The sequence below is a fragment of the Chiloscyllium punctatum genome, chromosome 4 (assembly GCF_047496795.1).
Source record: "Chiloscyllium punctatum isolate Juve2018m chromosome 4, sChiPun1.3, whole genome shotgun sequence".
NCBI classification, from domain to species: domain Eukaryota; kingdom Metazoa; phylum Chordata; class Chondrichthyes; order Orectolobiformes; family Hemiscylliidae; genus Chiloscyllium; species Chiloscyllium punctatum.
Window position 1 is genome coordinate 4,885,220 of NC_092742.1, and position 15,653 is coordinate 4,900,872.

The 15,653-nt window shown below is 46.8% G+C and overlaps 1 protein-coding gene across 1 annotated transcript in view; it reads left to right on the plus strand.

The window, feature by feature from the left end:
• The first annotated feature begins 5,940 nt into the window (after nt 1–5,940).
• The window catches only part of noxred1 (NADP-dependent oxidoreductase domain containing 1), a 73,366-nt gene continuing 63,653 nt past the window's right edge, over nt 5,941–15,653 (plus strand). The window contains exon 1 of the mRNA XM_072567987.1: nt 5,941–6,191. Coding sequence (XP_072424088.1) covers nt 6,016–6,191 — 176 coding nt within the window. The 5' untranslated portion in view covers nt 5,941–6,015. The remainder of the gene's footprint in view (nt 6,192–15,653) is intronic.

The following is a 15,653-nucleotide window of genomic DNA, read 5'->3' on the forward strand; positions in this document are numbered from 1 at the left end:
CCTTCGACTGACTGAACTGGTCCTCACCCTGAACAACTTCTCTTTCCAATCCTCCCACTTCCTCCAAACCAAAGGAGTAGCCATGGGCACCCGCATGGGCCCCAGCTATGCCTGCCTCTTCGTAGGAGATGTGGAACAGTCCATCTTCCGCAGCTACACTGGCACCACCCCCCACCTTTTCCTCTGCTACATCGATGACTGTATCAGCGCTACCTCGTGCTCCCACGAGGAGGTTGAACAGTTCATTCACTTTACCAACACCTTCCACCCCGACCTCAAATTTACCTGGACTGTCTCAGACTCCTCCCTCCCCTTCCTAGACCTTTCCATTTCTATCTCAGGCGACCGAATCAACACGGACATTTTCTATAAACCGACCGACTCCCACAGCTACCTACACATCACCTCCTCCCACCCTGCCCCCTGTAAAAACGCCATCCCATATTCCCAATTCCTTTGTCTCTGCCGCATCTGCTCCCAGGAGGACCAGTTCCAATACCATACAACCCAGATGGCCTCCTTCTTCAAAGACCGTAATTTCCCCTCAGACATGATCGACGATGCCCTCCACTGCATCTCCTCCACTTCCCACTCCTCCACCCTTGAGTCCTGCCCCTCCAACCGCCACCAGGACAGAACCCCACTGGTCCTCACCTACCACCCCACCAACCTCCATATACAGCGTATCATCAGCCGTCATTTCCACCACCTCCAAACGGACCCCGCCACCAGGGATATATTTCTCTCCCCTACCCTATCAGCATTCCGAAAAGACCACTCCCTCTGTGACTCATCCAACCTCCACTCCTGGTACCTTCCCCTGCAACCGCAAGAAATGCAAAACTTGCGCCCACACCTCCCCCCTTACTTCCCTCCAAGGCCCCAAATTCACCTGCACCTCCACACACATCATTTATTGCATCTGCTGCACCTGATGTGGCCTCCTCTATATTGGGGAGACAGGCCGCCTACTTGTGGAACGTTTCAGAGAACCACCTCTGGGACACCCGGACCAACCAACCCAACCACCTCGTGGCTCAACACTAACTCCCCCCTCCCACTCCACCAAGGACATGCAGGTCCTTGGACTCCTCCATCGCCAGACCATAGCAACACAACGGTTGGAGGAAGAACGCCTCATCTTCCGCCTAGAAACCCTCCAACCACAAGGGATGAACTCCGATTTCTCCAGTTTCCTCATTTTCCCTCCCCCCACCTTATCTCAGTCAAATTCCTCGAACTCAGCACCGCCTTCCTAACCTACAATCTTCTTGCTGACCTCTCCGCCCCCCCCCCCCCCCCACCCCCACTCCGGCCTATCATCCTCACCTTGACCTCCTTCCACCTATCGCATTTCCAACGCCCCTCCCCCAAGTCCCTCCTCCCTACCTTTATATCTTCCCCTGCTGGACACACTTTCCTCATTCCAGAAGAAGGAATCATGCTCGAAACGTGGATTCTCCTGCTCCTTGGATGCTGCCTGACCTGCTGCGCTTTTCCAGCGACACATTTTCAGCATCTATGCTCTGTGTCTATTGTGCTGTTCGCCTCAGGCAGTATCTGTGTATGCTTTGCTGCATTTTTCCATGTAATGGATCAGCAGCTATCTTGTGCTAAGTGACCAATTTATGGTTCAGTGGCCACGTTATGTCTGTGTGCCCTGTGTCAGCATGCCCCATGTCAAATCCCACTTCATCCCCCCCTTTGTGGTCAAGAAGGTGACTTCAGAGACCTCCCGCAGACCACCCAACTATCATAAGTAGAGGTAGGCCTTTTCTAAGGTCTCCCCATTCTGAGCATGCCCCGTGTGAACTCCCACTTCATAACTCTATCAGAAGGGCAACAGACGCACAGATACACCAACCTGCAAGTTCACCTCCAAGCCACTCACCATCCTGACTTGGAAATACATTGCTGTTCCTTCAGTGTTGCTGCATCAAAATCCTGAATTCTCTCCCTAAGGGCATTCTGGGTTTACCTGCAGCACATGGACTGCAACGGTTCAAGAAGGCAGCTCACCCCCACCTTCTTAATAAGAACTAGGGTCGAGCAATAAATGCTGGCCCAGCCAGTGACACCTGCATCCTGCGAATAAATAAAACAGAAGTCTGTCTATGTAGCTGCCCTTGCTACTTTGAGGGATCAGTGGAAAGTCCCTCAGATCTTCAGTATATTTTTGGATCTGACCATTCAATATGTAATCCTTTGGCTTGTTACCGTCCCCAAGTGCATCACCTCACCTTTTTTCAGGCTAAGTTTTGTTTGCACTGCTCTGCCCAACAGAATAGAAAGATTGTATCCATGTTAAGAATAATATGCTATTCTTTAAAATAGTCATGAGGATGGGTGAGGTGGATAGATTGTTTCCTGTTGTTGAGTACAGGTCAATGATGCATGGAACAAGATGAATGGTCAGTTAGAAGTGAAGACAGCTGGAGTTTCTCCACCCAGACATTTGGGATGCTGGGTTATTTTAAAGGATAATGTTTAAGGCAGAACCTATTAAGAGCATAAGATATGGAGGTAGAATGGGGCCATTCAGCCCATCAAGTCTGTTTCACCAATCAATCCTGGCTGATATGTTTTTCAATCCCATTCTCCTGCCTTCTCGTCCTAACCCTTGATCCCCTTACTAATCATTAGTCTATCTCTATCTTAATAACGGTCAATGACTTGGCCTCCATAGTTCTAAAGATTCACCATCTTCTGGCTGAAGAAATTCCTCATATCAGTTCTAAAGAATCATCCTTTCAGTCAGAGTCTATGTCCCTCCTAATGGAGGCATTTCTATGTCTGCTCTATCCAGGCCTTTCAGTATTCCGTAAATTCCAATCAGATCTCCCCGCATCCTTCTCTTCGCTGTCGAGTACTGACCCAGAGTCCTCAATCACTCCTCAGATGAGAAGCCCTTCATCCCCGGGATCATTCTTGTAAACTTCCTCTGGACCTCCTGCAATGCCAGCACTATTCCTTCAATAGGTGTCTGAAACTGCTCACAATATTCCAAACACTGTCTGGCCTGAGCCTTGTATAGCCTCAGCAGTGCATCTCTGCTAACTTTCTAGCCAGATTGAAATGAATGCTAACGTGGTATTTACCTTCCTAACTGCTGACAATTTGCATGTTAACCTGAAGAGAATTATGAACTAGGGCTCCCAAATCACTTCCCAAATCAGATTTCAGAAGCCTTTCCCCATCTAGACAGCAGTCTATGCCTCTATTCTTCCTATCAAAATGAACAACCTCACACATTTCAATATTGCATTCTCTTTGCTGCTAATTTACTGCTTAGAGGTTGGTAAATGGGGTCCAAATCGATGTGTTTATTCATGGAGTTCTGGTTTGAATGCCAGGCTTTTAGGAATTCCCGTGCTTGTCTTTGTTTAGCCTGTCCCAGGATGGATGTGTTGTCCCAGTTGAACTGGAGTCCCTCGTCATCTGTGTGTATGGGTACCAGTGATAGTTAGTCATATCTTTTGGTGGTAATGCTTGTTGCAGTTCTTGCAGGGTATTTTGTATACATTATACCCGACAGACAGGCAGGAAACTAACCACCAAGACACATGAAGACCAACTAGCCACCAAGAGACATGAACAACTATTACTAGAATCCTTACACACAGACAAAGGCAGACGCCACTTCAACTGGGACAATACATCCATCCTGGGACAGGCTAAACAAAGACACGCACGGGAATTCCTAGAAGCCCTGGCATTCAAACCAGAACTCCCAACTAACGCCGATTTGGACCCCATTTACCAACCTCTCAGAAAACAGAAGTGCAAATGATATCACCCACCTTAACAGAACACCAGTATTTCAACAGAGGCTCACTGAGGGATGTTACCTACCATAGTAACAAAACATCTGAGAACAAATCTACCAGCTCAGCAAGCAAATTTACAACTGGAAAAAGACCCTTTATCCCTACTGCTAGTCAGCCAATTCTATGGCTTTGTCAGTATGTCGCCCCTAATAACATGGGCTCTTATCTTATTTGGCAGTCTCCTGTATGTTACCTTGTCATAGGGTCATACAGTACAGAAACAGACCCTTCAGTCCAACCAGTCCACATCAACCATAATCCTAAACTAGTTCCACCTGCCTGCTCTTCATCCATATCCCTCCAAACATTTCTTATTCATGTACTTATCTAAGAGAGTATTTTAAACATTACAACTGTACCTGCATCCACCACTTCCTCTGGAAGTTCATTCCACACACGAACCACACTCTGCTTAAAAAGAACTGGCCTGTGTCTTTATTAAATCTTTCTCCTCACCTTAGAACTATGCCCCCTGGTTGTGAAATCCCCCACCCTAGGGGAAAGACACCAAACATTCACCCTATCCATTTCAGTCATGATTTTATAAACCTCTACAAGGTCACCCTCTCAACCTGTTAGGTCCAGTAAAAAAAACGTCCCAGCCTTTCCTTATAGAGGTCTTTTGGCTATAATGTGCACTTTGTTAATGTGAATTTGCTGTAACACAATTGACAAATTGGGAATGCTGTTTCTAAAGCGCAAACCTTTAAAATGTGCATTGGCTGTCATGTGATTACACTGCCAACACTAAGCACTGTTTCTAAAGTGTGATTTTTCAATCGTGTGGGGTGACACAAGAATGCAACCATTGCGTTACCTGTAATTCAAACCATCCATTGAAGGCAAAATCCTCAAATCTCTTCTGAACCATCTCCAGTTCAATAATCCATCCTATAACAAAGAGACCAGAACTGCACACTATTCCACCAGGGAGAAAGTGATGACTGTAGATCAGAGTCAAAAACTGTGGCCCTGGAAAAGCACAGCTGGTCAGACAGCATACAAGGAGCAGGAGAGTTGATGTTTCAACCATGACCTCTTCATCAGGAATGTTGGGGGAGGGGGGAGGCGCCAAGGGGACGAAGAGATAATTGGAAGTGGGGTGGACTGGGGAGAAGGTAGCTGGGAATATGACAGGTAGATGGAGGTGGGGGATGATGGTGATAGGTTGGAGAGGAAGGTGGAGCAGATAGGTGGGAAGATGGACAGGTAGGACAATTCAAGAGGGCAGCGCTGAGTTGGAAGGTTGGATCTGGGATAAGGTGGGAGAGGGGAAATCAGGCAACTGGTTAAATTGACATTGATCCCACGTGGTTGGAAGAAGAAGTGTTTTTCCTCCAGGCCTTATCTTCTATCTCGGGTCCTTCTGACCACACAGGATCAATGTCGATTTCACTAGTTTCCAAATCTCCTCCCCCAAGCTTATGGAAGAGAATCGACATTTCAAGCATAAGCATTTCAAGCATCAAGAAAGCTCAGGAAGAGCTTATGCCTGAAATGTTGATTCTCCTGCTCCTTGGATGCTGCCCGACCGGCTGAGATTTTCCAGCACCACACTCTGACTCTATTCGAGCAGAGTACGAACATGTGGGTAGACACCGCTGTGTAAGGGCAGAATGGCCTACTCACAGGATGAGCAACATGGCCATCACCCAGACAGACCATCAGAATTACCAACAGAGGTGGGCCATTCGGCCCCTCCAGCCTGATCCAGCATTCACCCCGACCATGGGTATCCGACATTCCTGAGGGAACACGGTGGGGATCTGAGAAATACTCCAGGATATTGGAGGTGGGGGGGGGGGGAAAGGGGTCAGCGCTGAGATTGTTGAAGGCGCTATAGAAATTCAGCACCGTTCAGTAGGCGATTTCGACAGGTTGCCCGTTGCCGTGATGACCGAGGGGCGGCACCGGCTGCCGTTGCCATAGTGACCGAGCTGAGGGGCGACTGCCCGTTGCCATGGTGACCGAGGGGCGGGGCCGGCTGGCGTTGCCATAGTGACCAAGCTGAGGGGGCGACTGCCCGTTGCCATGGTGACTGGGGGTGGGCCGGCTGCCGTTGCCATAGTGACCAAGCTGAGGGGGCGACTGCCCGTTGCCATGGTGACCGAGGGGCGGGGCCGGCTGGCGTTACCCGTGGTGACCGAGGGACAGCGGCCTTTCCTCGGTGGCCGCCCGCGTCTGGGGAATGGCGAGCGGCCAAGAGCCGAAACTAACCCAGGGCCTGCGGACTCTCGTCTTTGAGGTGCCACTCACTGAAGAGGAAAGAGAGTTCAGCGAATACCTCAGGATCCGGAGATGGGCCCTGACAGTCTGCGCCTGTGCACACGCCGTCTTCTACTGCCGGCTACTGACCGCAGTCAGGTAACCAGAGCTGTCAATCAGTTAGAGCCGTCCCTAATCAATGTCAATCAATCAGAGCTGTCCCTAATCAATGTCAGAGTCAATCAATCAGAGCCGTCCCTAATCAATGTCAATCAATCAACCAGAGCCGTCCCTAATCAATGTCAGTCAATCAACCAGAGCCGTCCCTAATCAATGTCAGTCAATCAGAGCTGTCCCTAATCAATATCAGTCAATCAGAGCTGTCCCTAATCAATGTCAGAGTCAATCAATCAGAGCCGTCCCTAATCAATGTCAATCAATCAACCAGAGCCGTCCCTAATCAATGTCAGTCAATCAACCAGAGCCGTCCCTAATCAATATCAGTCAATCAGAGCTGTCCCTAATCAATGTCAGTCAATCAGAGCCGTCCCTAATCAATGTCAATCAATCAACCAGAGCCGTCCCTAATCAATGTCAGTCAATCAGAGCTGTCCCTAATCAATATCAGTCAATCAGAGCCGTCCCTATATCAATGTCAGAGTCAATCAACCAGAGCCATCCCTAATCAATGTCAGTCAATCAACCAGAGCCGTCCCTAATCAATGTCAATCAATCAACTAGAGCCGTCCCTAATCAATGTCAATCAATCAAGCAGAGCCGTCCCTAATCAATGTCAGAGTCAATCAACCAGAGCCGTCCCTAATCAATGTCAATCAATCAACCAGAGCCGTCCCTAATCAATGTCAGTCAATCAGAGCTGTCCCTAATCAATATCAGTCAATCAGAGCTGTCCCTAATCAATGTCAGTCAATCAGAGCCGTCCCTAATCAATGTCAATCAATCAACCAGAGCCGTCCCTAATCAATGTCAATCAATCAACCAGAGCCGTCCCTAATCAATGTCAGTCAATCAGAGCTGACCCTAATCAATATCAGTCAATCAGAGCCGTCCCTATATCAATGTCAGAGTCAATCAACCAGAGCCATCCCTAATCAATGTCAATCAATCAACCAGAGCCGTCCCTAATCAATGTCAATCAATCAACCAGAGCCGTCCCTAATCAATGTCAGTCAATCAGAGCCGTCTCTAATCAATGTCAGTCAATCAGAGCCGTCTCTAATCAATGTCAGTCAATCAGAGCCATCCCTAATCAATGTCAGAGTCAATCAATCAGAGCCATCCCTAATCAATGTCAGAGTCAATCAATCAGAGCCGTCCCTAATCAATAATCTGTGAGTCAGTCAGAATCATCCCTAATCAATATTACTGGATCAATTAGAGCTGTCCCTAATCAATGCCACTGAGTCGATCAGAGTCATCCTTAATCACTATCACTTAGTCAATAAAAGCCATCCCTAATCAGTGTCATTGAGTCAATCAATCAGACATACTTTTTTAAATAGGTATTTTTATTGAAAAAAGAAAATTTTAAAGATTTTTTTACAAAAATAATGCAAACTAGTCTATTTCACTTTACCAATATTTAATTTAATATTGGTGTTGTTATTTTAAATAGAAAAACCCAACTATCTACTAATCTATTCCACAAACAACCAAAACATAAAAAAGGATATCATACATTACTAACAGTAAACAACAAAGTAATGAAATAACTAGATACATGGTCAAAATAGTCATGATTTGGAGATGCCGGTGTTGGACTGGGGTGTACAAAGTTAAAAATCACACAACACCAGGTTATCGTCCAACAGGTTTAATTGGAAGCACTAGCTTTCGGAGCGACACTCCTTCATCAGGTGATAGTGGAGGGACACAGAATTTAGAGCAAAAATTTACAGTGAGATGTAACTGAAATTATACATTGAAAAATTGATTGTCTGTTACATTTAAACCTGGTGTTGTGTGATTTTTAACTTGGTCAAAATAGATTTACATCAAGCCATAATAAAACCCGTATTTATACGGGATTCCTCCTCCTGCGGGTCTCCGAACCAGCCAGAACTATTACCACAGCTAAACAACAGCCTGGACAGTATGGCTGAAATGTCTGTGTCGATGTAGTTCAAAAAGGGCTGCCATGTTTTATAAAATAATTCTGTTTTTTGGTGCACCATATTCGTGAGCAAGTCAAGGGGGATATATCCTGTGCCAGTTTGAAAGTCCTGGGGAACCTTCAGATATCCATTTCACTAAAATATTTTTCCTCGCACTAAAGGAGTGGATAATAAATAATTTCCTCCCGTATACATCCAGGGAGGGAAAATTTGGAGAGCCCAAAAGTAGGGACAGTGGATCCGATCCAATCTCTGTGCCCAAAATCTCTGTCGAGGCATTCGCTACTCTATCTCAATACCTACGGATCTTATGGCATGTCCACAGACAATATGTGAGAGTGTCAACTTCTATTTTACATTTAGGACACATTGGGGATGTTCCTGCCTTGAATTTTGCGAGTCGTTCAGGTGCCATATGAACCTGTGGAGTATCTTTAGTTGAGTAGCCTGAGGTCAGTTAGAGATAGAGATCTTTCTGGCATTTTCCCAGATGTCCTCCTACATTCCTAAAGAGATTTCCAACCCTATTCCTTGATTGCAGGTTTTATATCATCGTTCCATGTCCTTCGAGACTTTATTGTATAGCGAATGATAAAGAGTACTGACTGAGGGCAACCCCATCGGCCATAGCACTCTCCTTTCCCTGTCCGATTTATAGGGATTGACTAGCAGTATGGTCTTCTTTTGTATAAAGTCTCGTATTTGAAGATACCGAAAGAGGTCCTTGTTAGGCAGCCCAAACTTCTGGCGCAGCTGCTCAAAGGACATTATAACCTCCCCATCGAACAGGTCTCCCAAACAGGAGATACCTCTGGAGTCCTAAGTTTTAAATGTAGCATCCGTCAGCCCTGGCTGAAATCCCGATGCTCCCACTATGGGGGTATAAGGGGAGGTTTTTTGCAGGTTACCCCTCATCTTGTCATGTTGTCCTCCAGACTTTAATTGTACTTAGTACAATAGGGTTGTTACAATAGTCTGCAATAACTCTCATCTTGTCCATAAATAATAGATTGAGGGGACATTTTGCTTGGGAGGTCTCAATATCTAACTAGATTGATTGTGGGTCACAAGAGACCCAATCAGCTACAATTGGTACCACCTGAAATCTGGAAAGTCTAGTCCACCCCTTGCTTGTGGGAGCTGCAGCTTTTCTAATTTAATAAGGGGCCGTCTATGATTCCAAATAAAGGAGCCGAGCCAGCTGTAAAGCTTATGCAACGCCTGTCTCGGCAGCATTAAGGAAGCATTCTCATAGGATATAGAAGATGAGGTAGGATACTCATCTTAACTAAGGCTACTCTGCCTAGCCAGGATATGGGGATTAGAAATTGTTATATTACCTATTTTACAAAACAGTATTGAATTCAAAAGGGTCGAGAGGGCAAAAAAAAATCAATTCTGGTATGGCTCTTGTGTGGGTTAGAGTAGAAAGTAAAGTCTCTACCCTGGGGATGAAGACACCTCCACACTTCTACTAGACCTGCCAATTGTCTAGATCTCAGAGACATGCCCGCAGTGCTCCTAGGTATCCTATCCGTCTCTGGATCAATAATACAGTTAAAATCTCCCCCTATAATTGTCTGGCAGACCCCAAAAGCCATTAACTTAGAGTCATAGAGATGTACTGCATGGAAACAGACCCTTCGGTCCAACCCGTCCATGCCAACCAGATATCCCAACCCAATCTAGTCCCACCTGCCAGCACCCAGCCCATATCCCTCCAAACCCTTCCTATTCATATACCCATCCAAATGCCTCTTAAATCTCACAATTGTACCAACCTCCACCACTCCCTCTGGCAGCTCATTCCATACACGTACCACCCTCTGCATGAAAACGTTGCCCCTTAGGTCTCTTTTATATCTTTCCCCTCTCACCCTAAACCTATGCCCTCTAGTTCTGGACTCCCCGACCCCAGGGAAAAGACTTTGCCTATTTATCCTATCCATGCCCCTCATAATTTTGTAAACCTCTATAAGGTCACCCCTCAGCCTCCGATGCTCCAGGGAAAACAGCCCCAGCCTGTTCAGCCTCTCCCTATAGCTCAAATCCTCCAAACCTGCCAACATCCTTGTAAATCTTTTCTGAACCCTTTCAAGTTTCACAATATCTTTCCGATAGGAAGGAGAACCAGAATTGGAACGCAATATTCCAACAGTGGCCTAACCAATGTCCTGTACAGCCGCAATATGACCTCCCAACTCCTGTACTCAATACTCTGACCAATAAAGGAAAGCATACTAAATGCCTTCTTCACTATCCTATCTACCTGCGACTCCACTTTCAAGGAGCTATGAACCTGCACTCCAAGGTCTCTTTGTTCAGCAACACTCCCTGGGACCTTACCATTAAGTGTATAAGTTCTGCTAAGATTTGCTTTCCCAAAATGCAGCACCTCGCATTTATCTGAATTAAAATCCATCTGCCACTTCTCAGCCCATTGGCTCATCTGGTCGAGATCCTGTTGTAATCTGAGGAAACCCTCTTCGCTGTCCACTACACCTCCAATTTTGGTGTCATCTTCAAACTTACTAACTGTACCTCTTATGCTCGCATCCAAATCATTTATGTAAATGACAAAAAGTAGAGAACTCAGCACCGAGCCTTGTGGCGCTCCACTGGTCACAGGCTTCCAGTCTGAAAAACAACCCTCCACCACCTCCCTCTGTCTTCTACCTTTGAGCGAGGTCAGCCAGGGTGGTCAGGCTTGTGGATCTTGGGAAGGAGGTAGAATCGGGCGGTGGGGGTTCCCGGACTGTGAGGTTGGAAGCTGTGGGTGGGAGATCTCCTGAGGTGATGAGGTTCTGTATGGTCTGGGAGATAATGGTTTGGTGATGGGGGTGGTGGGGTCATGGTCAAGGGGGCGGTAGGAGGAGGTGTCTTCGAGTTGGCGTGTGGCTTCAGCGGTGTAGAGGTCAGTGTGCCAAACTACCACTGCACCCCCTTTGTCCACTGGCTTGATGGTGAGGTTGGGATTGGAGCAGAGGCAGTGGAGGGCGGCGCGTTGTGAGGTGAGAGGTTGGAGTGGGGGAGGGGGGTAGACAGTTTGAGGCGGTTAATGTCTCGGCGGCAGTTGGAAATGAAGAGATCGAGGGCAGGTAATAGGCCAGCGTAGAGGGTCCAGGTGGATGGAGTGTGATGGAGGCAAGTGAAGGGGTCTTCAGAAGGTGGGCGGGAGTCCTGATTGTAAAGATCGGAGGCGGAGGCGGCGGAAGAAGGGTTCGACGACACGACGTGTATTAAATTCATTGATGCATGGATGGAGGGGGATACAGGTAAGGCCTTTGCTGAGGACTGATCATTGGTTCTCAGTGAGGGGAAGTCTGGGGGAATGGTGAAAACTCGACAGTGGGACCTGTGGGGGGTGTGTCAACAGTATGCGTGGGAGTGGTGGCGAACATGGCGGGGGGTTGGGGCAGACGTCGGTGAGCGTGTGACATCAGCAATGATTGAATATTTAAGTCTCTCAATTGCTTCCTTGCCTTGTTGAATGCCCTCCTCTTGCAGACCACGACTGGAGAGAAGTCCTGAAATAGCATTATCTTGGAGCCCTTGTACATCATGGCCTGGGGCTCCTTTCCCAGGACTCTGGAGGCCTCTAGGAGCATTTGTTTTTCTTTATAACATTGAAGTCAGACTAGAACCCAGCGGGGGCACTGGTCCGACCCGGGCCTACGCACAGCAACCTGGTGGGCCCGCTGCACCCAGACCAGCTCCGACTCCAACTTCAATAATCGTGGGAGCCATTGTTCCAAGAAATCCACAAGCTGGCCTTCCTCCTCCCGTTTGGGAAGGCCCAGCAACCGTGAGACATCCTTAATCACCATCACACTGAGTCCATCCGAGCCATCCTTAATAAATATCAATCAGAGCTGACCCTAATCAATATGACTGGGTCAATCAGAGCTGTCCTGAATCAATAGCACTGAGTCAATCAGAGCCATCCCTGATCCTGATCAGGTGGCTCAGTGCTTAACCCTGCAGTGTCACAGTGCCATGGAGCCAATTGTGTTTTCACCCTCAGGTGACTGAGTGGAGTGCAGTTTGCACATTCAATCCCACCCTCCCCCTCCGCCCCCAACACACACAGTCTGTATTGCGTGTCATCTGGATGCTCTGGTTTCCTCCAACAGTCCAAAATTGTGCAGGTTACATGGATTGGCCATAGAAAATGCAGAGTCAATGGAATAGGTTAGGGGAGGTGAGTCTTTGGAGGGTTGGTGTAGGCTGGATGGATGGGCTGAATGGCCTGCTTCCATACTACAGGTGTTCTGTGATTCAACTGCTCTTCCCAAGATCGGAAGAAAATACAGAGTTGTGGACACAGCTCCATCCATCACACCAACTAGCTTTTCTTCCATTGACTTCATCTATACTTCCCACTACTACAGAAAAGCAACATAATCAAAGAGCCTCCCACTCTGGTTATACTCTCTTCCATCTTCATGTGTTGGCCAGAAGATATAATAGTTTGAATACATGGCTCCTCGTGGTTAGTAAGATTAGATCACATGGAATACAGGGAGAACTAGCCATTTGGATACATAACTGGCTTGAAGGTAGAAGACAGAAGGTGGTAGTGGAGGGGTGCTTTTCAGACTGGAAGCCTGTGACCAGTGGAATGCCACAAGGATTGGTGCTGGGTCCACTGTTTTTCATCATTTACATAAATGATTTGGATGTGAACATAGGAGGTACAATTGGTAAGTTTGCAGATGACAAATTGGAGGTGTAGTGGACAGCTAAGAAGGTTACCTTAGAATACAACAGGATCTTGATCAGATGGGCCAGTGGGCTGAGGAGTGGCAGATGGAGCTTAATTTCGATAAATGTGAGGTGCTGCATTTTGAAAAGGCAAATCAGGGCAGGATTTATATACTTAATGGTAAGTTCCTGGGGAGTGTTGCTGAACAAAGAGACCTTGGAGTGCAGGTTCATCGTTCCTTGAAAATGGAGTCTCAGGTAGATAGGATAGTGAATAGGGCGATTAGTATGCTTTCCTTTATGGTCAGAGCATTGATTATCAGAATTGGGAAGTCATGTTGTGGCTGTTGTTAGGCTATTTTTAGAATATTGTGTGCAATTCTGGTCTCTCTTCTATAGGAAGGATATTATGAAACCTGAAAGGGTTCAGAAAAGATTTACAAGAATGTTGCCAGGGTTGGAGGGTTTGATCTATAAGGAGAGGCTGAATAGGCTGGGGCTGTTTTCCTGGTCTGTCGGAGGCTGGGGGGTGACCTTGTGGAAGTTTATAAAATCATGAGGGGCATGGATAAGGTAGATAGACAGGGTCTTTTCCCAGGGGTGGGGGAGTCCAGAACACAGGTGGCATGGTGGCTCAGTAGTTAGCACTGCTGCCTCCCAGCGCCAGAGACCCAGGTTCGATTCCAGCCTCGGGCGACTGTGTGGAGTTTGCACATTCTCTTCATGTCAGTGTGGGTTTTCTTTGGGTACTCCAGTTTCCTCCCACAGTCCGAAGATGTGCAGGTTAGGTGAATTAGCTATGCTAAATTGTTCTTGATGTTCAGGGATGTGTAGGTTAGGTGCATTAGGGGGAAATGTAGAGTAATAGGGTAGGGGAAAGGTCTGGCAGGTTTCCCTTTGGAAGGTCAGTGTGGACTTGTTGGGCCAAATAGTTTGTTTCCATACTGTAGGGCTTCTATGATGATGATTCTAGAGGGTATAAGTTTCGCGTGAGAGGGGAAAGATTTTAAAGCCTCCTAAGACGTAACTTTATCACACAAAGGGTGGCGCGTTTCTGGAATGAGCTGCTAGAGGAAGTGGTAGAGACTGATACAATTACAACATTGAAAAGGCATCTGGATGGGTATATGAATTGGCAGGGTTTAGAGAGTTATGGGCCAAGTGCTGGCAAATGGGACTCCATTAATTTAGAATACAGAGGAACCTCTATTATCTGAATATCAATTATCTGAATATCGGATTATCCAAAGGAGATCTCGAGGTCCCGATAGAAATATTATGTCAAATAAGTGTTTCCAACACTGATCTCGTCTTTTGTTTACAGTGATTAAAAGTGAACTCCGCTTTCTGAAATGCTGCCGAGAACAGTCCTGGACTGATGGGAGCCCAGGACCGTCTCCAAATGACTGACCTCCTGTCCTCTCTCTCTCTCCCCCCACACTTTCCCTGGAGTTTTTTACACAGGCGTGTACCCTAAACCCCCCCCTCTTCACCAGATAAACATTGTCCTGTACAGGGCAAAGGTGAAACCTGTTAAAAAGTTGCAGTAAAAAGTTGTTTGTGGCTGTTTGTGTGTGCTTTTTGAAGACTCAGCCCCCCCCCCCCCCCCAAAAGGCAGCAGCAGCAGCAGTCTTGTTGGTGTCCAGTGTGGCTGCCCTGGAGAGGGGCCGGGGCAGACCAGGGGGTGGGGGCAGTGTTGGACAGGGTTGGGAGTGGGCTGGGGTGGGGGGAAGGCAAGTGGTGTTGGACGGGGTTGGGGGGCAGGCCCTTCTCGTTCGGATAATCAAGATTCTTCTGTATTTGGTTGGCATGGACAAGTTGGACTGTTTGTGTTGTTCATCCCCATGACTCTAAATAGGTCCAAGAGTGTTTCTTCCTTGCTGTTATCAGACTTTTGAACAGACCTCTCAAATTTTAAATTTAATGTTGATCGTGTTCCTTGTGCACCTTCTCAGCAGCTGTAACATTAAATTCCTTGCTCTGTTCTAATACCTTTATGCAGTTTGTGTGGTATGACTTGCCTGTACTGTCTGCAAAGCAAAACGTTTCATTGTACCGAGCTACATGTAACAATAATAAATCAAATCAAATGTTAATCCCTCCCTCTCTCCCTGCACCTTCACTGTTGCTGTAACACAGTGTAGAATACAATGTTCTGCTAACCTTACGTACTTTGTATGTATGTTCTGTCAGTGTACCATACAAAACAACACTTTTCACTGTATCTCGGTGCATGTGACAATAATAAATCAATCAGTTCTATGATTCTATATCACCGAGTCAATCAGAGCAATCCCTCGTCAATATCAGTGATTAAATCAAAATAATTAATTTATAGACACAGAATACAAAAATCAATGGATAGTCCAAATCAGAGCAATCAATCACTGAGCAGTTGATCAATAAATATCACTAAGCAATCAGAATAATTAATCAATTGTCAATATCAGTAAATAGATCAGGGCAAACAGTTATGAGTATGGGAAAAAATTGTAGGAAATCACAGCGGGTCAGGCAGCTTCCTTGGAGAGAGCAAGCTAACATTTTGACTCTAGGTGGTTCTTCATCAGAGCTGACATGAATTGCAACGGGGACAACATTGATGCAATAGTGGGGCGGGGGGGTGGTGGAGTGTTGAGGGGAGAAAGACTGCTGACAGTGCAGATTAAGTGACTGGTATGTGAGAATGGCAGAAGGGCTTTTACCCAAAATGTTAATTCTCCTGCTCCTTGGATGCTGCCTGACCTGCTGTGCTTCTCCAACACCACACTCTCAATTCTAA